At 37.1% G+C, this 7,797-nt stretch overlaps 1 protein-coding gene across 1 annotated transcript; it reads right to left on the minus strand.

The window, feature by feature from the left end:
- Positions 1 to 2,897: 2,897 nt before the first annotated feature.
- On the minus strand, positions 2,898 to 7,464 carry il1b (interleukin 1, beta). The gene is made up of 6 exons (XM_010774179.1): positions 7,364 to 7,464; positions 6,631 to 6,682; positions 5,840 to 6,029; positions 5,068 to 5,241; positions 3,997 to 4,124; positions 2,898 to 3,765 (listed from the first exon to the last, which is right to left on the minus strand). Exons 1-6 carry the CDS (start codon positions 7,396 to 7,398, stop codon positions 3,550 to 3,552), a joined length of 795 nt encoding a protein of 264 aa, XP_010772481.1. The 5' UTR covers positions 7,399 to 7,464; the 3' UTR covers positions 2,898 to 3,549.
- Positions 7,465 to 7,797: the final 333 nt, after the last annotated feature.

Here is a 7,797-nt window from a genome sequence, read left to right on the forward strand (position 1 = left end):
AATAAAAACGCTGCTGAAGGTTCATCCATAGGTTAATCCAATGTGTCTGTCACTTTGTAATGATTTCTGATAATCCATCAGCAATAAACCTAGTTTTAAGTTTTCAGATTTCAGAGCGTAAGATTTGGGCAAACTGCGTGCGCATAGCTCTCATTTCTCAATTAACGTGTGTGTGTATGTGGAAATTCCCCTTCGATTCTATTGGCTCTAACGGTTCAAAAGAGTGTCAATCATCAAAATCGACCAATGGGTTCCAGAGAAACGGCAAATACGCCCATTTCCACCCAAATGTTAAACCTCTCTAAAAAGGTCAAATGTCACTTGTTTTGCATCAATCTTGATACAGGGTACTTATAATATGTTTTACTCTGGATTCCTAAAGCTTTTAGTCTACTAACCCATCATCCAAGGGTGGTTTTCACTATAAGTAAAAAATAGTTTTTGGACGGACACTATAATTTACATTTTTTTACTATGTTCAATCTGGATTTTCTTTAAAATAAAAAACATCTATATTGATTCTGAGTTTTCTACATCCGACTCACAGGTTTATCATTACTTTGAGAAAAAAGNATATATATATATATATATATATATATATATACATTTATTATTATTATTATTATTATTATATATTATGTGCTAAATTAAATCTCATTGGGTGGCATGGGATTTTTCTGCTTTTAAGGTGGTTGTTAAAAACAGCATTATTTACCTCTGAAATGTAAGTTGAAGAATAAAAGGAAATGTAAAAATACTCCATTGCAAGTCCTGCATTGAAAATCTTAAAGTATCAAGATTAAAAGTACTTAAAGCTGGAAAACATATCATTAGGTTATAACTAATGTATCCTATTGAAGTCCAAGCAGTATGTTACTATTGTTTGTAAATGGTACTCCCCTTTGGAGCTGTATATAATAGCATAGAATGTGTGTGTGTGTGTGTGTGTGTGTGTGTGTGTGTGTGTGTGTGTGTGTGTGTGTGTGTGTGTGTGTGTGTGTGTGTGTGTGTGTGTGTGTGTGTGTGCGTGCGTATGCATATGCATATGCATATGCAGAGGGGGGGTCAAACTAAAGTTTCAAATACTAACAGGTTGCAGAAGAGCTGTAGCTAATATACTGAGGGGGGGAAAGGTGCATGGTAACAGAACGAGAATCTACAGAGGGGGAGAATGACAGAGGAAGGGAAAGTGGCAAAAAGGGGGTTGGGGGAGTCAGGAGAGACAGGGAAGGAGGGAGAGGTGCACGAGATGTTTGTAGGAAGCAGGGAAACAGGGGCAGCGGCAGGGAGGGATTCTATGTTAGCGAGGGGAAGCATTATCCTGCTGTGAGGCCGGGCTGCTGGGGCTATATTTAGCTTCTGTTGCCATGTGCCGGGAATGTATGGCAGAGGGAGACACACACAATCACACACACACACACACACACATATACACACACACACACACATAATACACACACATAATACTTTCATGCTGGTGTTTCTGCACTCCTGCACATGTGAGTGTGTGTGCAAATTGAGGGTTGCAATCTTTTAGTTAGAAGTTTTTTATCATGCATGCATGTTGGCCTACACTTAAATGAATGTTTCCTTTTCGCTCACACACTCTGACACGTGATTTTTTTTACATTGTAGGCAATCACTAATACTGGAGAAGGGGGTTGTGAATTTTTTCGTGCCGCACGTGTCGGTAAATCAGAAAAGCCTCAGTGCCAGATTAATGAATTTGACCTTAAAACCGGTCGATAGATGTGATATGGAAGATATATTCCGTGTGTTTTGGTCAAGGCAGGAGTAAGAATAGAAGATAATGAGTTCATACATTTTTCTTGCAGTTCGTGACCGTTTTGCCCCTTTAAAGTTAGATGCACATCATTCCATAATCAGCTTTGCGCACCCACGAGCTGAGCATCTCTCATTGGTGCTGCAGTCGAGTCGAGACACAGTCCAAGGTGTCGCCATGCAAACCCGAGCAGGCAGTACCAATGAAAAGAAGTCGACTTCCTCCCCGCCGCCTCTCATTGGCTGAGTTTCTTTAAGTCTGTTTTTGTGAAGAATAAGAGCTGATTGACATTTCATTGGAGCAGAGCCGTGAAGTTCAGATTATGGGAGGTTATGGATGTTCGTCTTTTATGGTGTGTTCTGTGACACCTACAGAGGACATCTTTCACAAAGAGTTAAACCCTGCTGTGTACCGCTGTGAAATAAAAAAGAGGAAATGAATAGCTTGGGCGATTAAAAAGAGGTCAACTAAACAGAACTGAATCTTCTCTGTGATACGGTAAGGTATACTGTAGCCCCGTGAAAAGCCCTCTCTAAAGTTATTTTTTTTTTGGACAAGACTAGTGAATAAACATTTCTACCTTGCTTGTCAGCCCCAGAAATAGTAGGTTAAATGTATTATTATCTACTTAATGTATACATGTAAGTAATATATTGACATTTGCTTCCTTAGCTGTAGCAGTGGCAGCTCTCTGCTCTGATGTGAACTCATCAGACTTATTATTTTATTACATATAGGTGCAATTTAACCCTTGGATACACATTCATGATATAAGCAAGTCCCTCTATCATTTCATCTAACAGTTCACACACACACTGGGCTCATGAAGCGTGTAGAAAATGTGTTTAAAGATTTTAAAATAGCTCTTATGCAAAAACATGGCTCATATGTAACCATAAAGATGAAGTTTGGCTGAATAATTGAATATTTTCGCAGTGTTTTTTTTTACTTATAGACACTTCATCTGGTCTAGGTTTAAACATGAGTCACGAGGAACATCCTTTCTCTAGAGCCAGTGTTTTATTTGTCCCTTCTGGGCTACTAGAAACATCAGAGTTCAACACAGACTCTCCTGCTCCCTATGTGGATTTACTTTTCTCAAAATTCAGTCTGATCTAAAAAAAGAAGGTGAGATATTTTCAGAAGGGAAATGCATCTGTGATTTGTTTACATTGACATTTAGTCAGTTCAACAATGCAAACTGATCAGGCTTTAGAGATGTTATTTGTTTGGTGAAAACATAACAAATGGGAAAGAACTGGGAAACACTGGATTATTTATATTGAATGCATCATTAGCAAAATGAGGCCAGCATGTGGCTCATGTCCTTTATGTAAATAGAAAAATGATCACTGAAGTACATAAACACCGAAGATACATAAATAAAAACAACACAATGTTAAGGAAATGCTACTAAGCTTTTAGCTGGTTTTACATTCTTAAATCTCTTTTAACAAAACACAAGCAATATTTATTCACAGTTCTAGGTAATAGAGAGATACATTGAAGTAAATGAACAACAACAAATATAAAATAATAGTTTGAAGGAATATCCTGTTACAATTATCCAAATGAGATAAATTAAGTTTCTACAAATCGTTGTCTCGGTGAGTAAAAATCTTATAAAGTAGAAACTATCTTTAATGAAATAGAAGTCATCACTGCAGGAGGAGGGAATAGTACAGACGAAGGCTCCATCTAGTGGCGAGGCCGAACAATAGAAATCTTCGACATCATTCTGTACTGAAAAAAGGACGGCAGCAATACTAGTTTAATTTGAAGCAGGTGAGACGGTTGGCACTGTCCACTTCACACATCTCCAGAGGCTTGCTTTCTTCCTCCCAGGAAGTGCTGATCAACCAGCCGCGACACTTCACAGACTCAAATGAGTTCTGAGAGACTCCCTCGGTCCTCTTGAAGAACAGAAAGCGGTCCATGTCTCCATCGTCGCTGATCTTTTTGAGTTCCCCCTCATCGCACCTCTGCCGTAAGAAAGGAGAAGAGAAAATGCCTCATTATTTCATGGATGTATGCTAACACAATTGTAACAGTAAAATAAAAGAGAGATATTTATGATTTAAAAAAAAAAGAGAAAGATAACATTTCAGAGATGACAATATGAGCAAAACAACAACATTGAGAACGTCCTAATTGTGACATCATCAGAAGACTACAAATAGTATTGTATCCAGGACAACATCTTATCTGCCTACCTCCAAAAGCAACGTAGCTTTGCCATCTTCCAAAGAGCAGGACATGTGCAAGTCTCTACCGATGGACAGGACGACCGTCTGGCCGACGCCATCTGAGAGAGTCATGTACTTTGACATTTTAAAATTCACTGATGTGGAGAAAAAAAAGAATACAAATGTAACGTTAATTTAAAGTCATTGCCGTGTCCATTACATTAGTTTTGCTCTCAACTGTGGAATGGTCAATAATTAATTCAATCAAAGACAGACATACTAAGGTCTTAAAGTCAACATTTAAAAAAAGTGCATATTAAGGTTGTGGTTTTCTTCATGTGTATCCACTTTTAGCTTATTTGTGTACAACTTTGCAGATTCGATGTTCAGTACTGCATCGTATAATATAAGCATTTATTTTTCTCTTTATGTAAAAAACTATACGTGTAAAATGTAACTCTAAGGCAGGGGTGTCAAACTCAATGTCATCTCCGGCCACATTAGCATCATGGTTGCACTCAAAGGGACAGTTTTATATACAAGACTATAAAAAATACATATATAAATATTTAATATATATAAAATAATGTATTATATTAAATTATTGCCTCTGCATTGGATTATTATCGGATAGGGTAATAACTTAATAAGTCTCTTCATTGAGAATGTCACATGTTAAATTATTTAAAAAGAAAAACCAAATTCTGGAAAAAAAGTTAAAAAAAAAAAAAAATGACATTTTGAAAAAAAAGTCTGATTCTGAGAAAAAGTCAAATTCTAAGAAAAAAGGAATATTTTCAAGAACAAAAGTCAAATTCTGAGAAAAAAGGAATATTTTGAAGAAAGAAAGTCACATTTTGAGAAAGTCCAATTTGAGAGGCATTGTGCTGCATGTAGTTTATGGGCAACGTGCTTCTGTAAATCGGCATGTAACCTTATAATAAACATATTATATTCTTTGCAAGCTCTTGTGGGCCACATGAAATTAAGTCACGGGCCGGATTTGGCCCCCGGGCCTTGAGTTTGACACCCCTGCTCTAAGGTGTAGTGGAGTAGCAGTATAAAGTTGGACAATAGTGTAAATGTAGTATTCAGTACCTTTGCGTTCACCCTGACCTCCTTGCAGAGTGATGGCCTGCAGTTTTAACTCATCTGATGAGTAGACAACATCTTTTTGTACCATGTCACACAGGGTGCATTGTGTCACACTGTTGAGCCGATGAAATATTCTTGTCACTGTTGTGGACGAGCTCTGGGTCCCGACGGTTGTTTCTGTGGAGAGATGTTAGCAGCTTTCAGAAAAGGAGCTGCAAAAAAGGATAAGGCGTCTTGGAGGGGCATGAAGGCCACATTGAGGGGGCATAGTGGCCGTGATAGTATAGCCTTCAAATCAAACTTTTTGCAGAAACTACAGCGCTCTACAACTTAGTTCACCACTTTCAACTGCTTAGAAACTGGAAGTAGTGGATTTCTTGTTATGGGTCAAATTAGCTCATTACCAGCAGAAGTTTCCACCACAAAACCATATCACCTGCAGCAGCAGCATACAGCAGTTCATCAGCCTTGACTTCAGGGATTCACACAATACAATATGATCCAGGAAGTCCCGTTTGAGTGACAGATGAATGCATTTAAAGGCTCAAGTATTCAGATGATTTGTGTAAATAAATACAATTACTAATTACATACTGGGAAATGCTCAACTACAAGTAAAAATCCTGCATTCAAAACCCTACATAAGTACACATATTTAATGTCCTGAGGGTTATAAGGATAACAAATGTGTTTTTTTATATATTTGGTAACAGAGCCTGATGTTCTTATTTGACCAATGATAACGTTTAATGATGTAAATACTGTTGTTCCCCACCGGTCACCAGGCTGTCCATGATGGCGCTGCAGAGCTCCTCCTCTCTGAGCCCCCGGACACAGCAGCTCAGACCCCTCCTCATCCTGTTCGCCGCCAGCAACAGGATAGCAACATGCCGCAAGGTCTTTGGGTTCCTGGAAACCAACAGGGCCAGTCCGTCCTCAATACTGAATATCTCATCTTGAACTTCCTGCACACAGACAGAGACCATGACAGCATGTGCTCCTGCAGGTGCTTCCCCTTTTCTGAGTCAAACCGAGCCAAATGTCGTGCTTGCACATAAACAAGTTACTTAACATTTGTATTTATTTGCATAATTTGCTGCTCAAACGTAAGCAGGCTTTCATTCATGGATTTTCACACACATGGATTTTATAGGCATCCCAATTTTACATAAACACACATAGATATTTAGGCTCTTGCATGATGTATTTTCATATACTAGCAACTAATTGATCCTACTAACAAATATTATGTGTATCCAAAATCAGTTTTTATTTATTCTTCTAGTGATTTGTGTCACAGCTGTTTAAGGATTCACATGCTTGCAGTTGAATTAATGATATCAATCATTTAAGTTAAGTTGTTATCAAAGACGTAGATACTGTTATACTCATAAAGTACATATACAAACATTCTCATCACATTAAACCCTTTAATATCACATAAAAACAAAGTGATAATAAATGTGACATGCCATAGAAAATGTATATCAAGACAAGTAAAAGTATATGAATATAAGTGAATTATGGCTTTTCGTGGCCTAATAAAAAAATAAAAAAATGGTTTACCGTCATGTTAAAGAAGCGGCCCTCAAATCCATTGTCCTCTAAATTGAGAGGGCTGAAATACAAAACATTATTTATAAATGAAAAGGATATTATATTAAAACAAATTGTATTCAATACGCAGTTAGAAAGGCTTACATTGAGAGCATTTTCATTTGGTACTCAACAAAATACATTTGTAATTTTTACCAAGTCTTATTCCCCGTGGTGGAAGATGTATTCACGTCATTTACTTATATATATATATATATATATATACATATATATAGCTAACTGTAAATACTCCATTATAAGTAAAAGTCCTTCATTCAAACCTTACTAAGAAAAAAGTATTAACAGAGAAATGTACGTCAAATATGAACAGTAAATGTACTTATTCAGCAGAAAATGTTCCTATGATGTGTTTACGGTTTTGATATTACTGTTGCAATAGTGTGTATATTACACTGCTATGGTTTTGGTCATTTTAGCTATTCGCCAAAATGTGAACAACATGTTGTAAGTAAGAAATGAAACACATCGTGAGCCAGACCGGTGTTCCCTTTTTAAAGGCGCTAGTCACATTGTTTGTTTGCAGGATCTCCATGCTTTTTATTTAAAAACAGATGTCTTGCTCTAAGCTTCCGTAACGCATTAAGTATCTTTAAAGTCCTAATTTTCATTTGTAATGTTGATATTTCAAAAATTAAGAGAACAAAGTATTCAGAGAAAATAATGTACGGCAGAAACAACTTACCCTTCTAATGCTTGGGACAGATTGAAGTCGGACATTGTCTTGATGATAAATCTTAAAAAAGGATTAAATATGAAAAGTAACAGATTTCACTGAAGCGTGAGTGTTTCTGACTGAGCAAGGCTGAGGCTGATTGAGCGCCTCCTCTTTATTCATTCTCAGCTTCCTGGTTCACTTCTGCCATGATGTCATCAAAAACCACAATAAGTCCCACACCAAACAAACAAACAAACCTCACAGACACTCATGTCTCATTATGATACTACTAGTAAAATGTATCATCAAATGGATCATTTTCTGAAACAAGACATAACAAGACAAATGCATTGAAACATTTGTACCCTATAAGAGGATACAATACATCCCTAATTCTGGCCTAATCTGGCACTTTCTAGACGATGACTATGGCTTTTGTTTGCATTTATGATGGTTTTAGC

The sequence above is a fragment of the Notothenia coriiceps genome, unplaced genomic scaffold (genome assembly GCF_000735185.1).
Source record: "Notothenia coriiceps isolate Sejong01 unplaced genomic scaffold, NC01 NC01_scaffold00013592, whole genome shotgun sequence".
NCBI classification, from domain to species: Eukaryota; Metazoa; Chordata; class Actinopteri; order Perciformes; family Nototheniidae; genus Notothenia; species Notothenia coriiceps.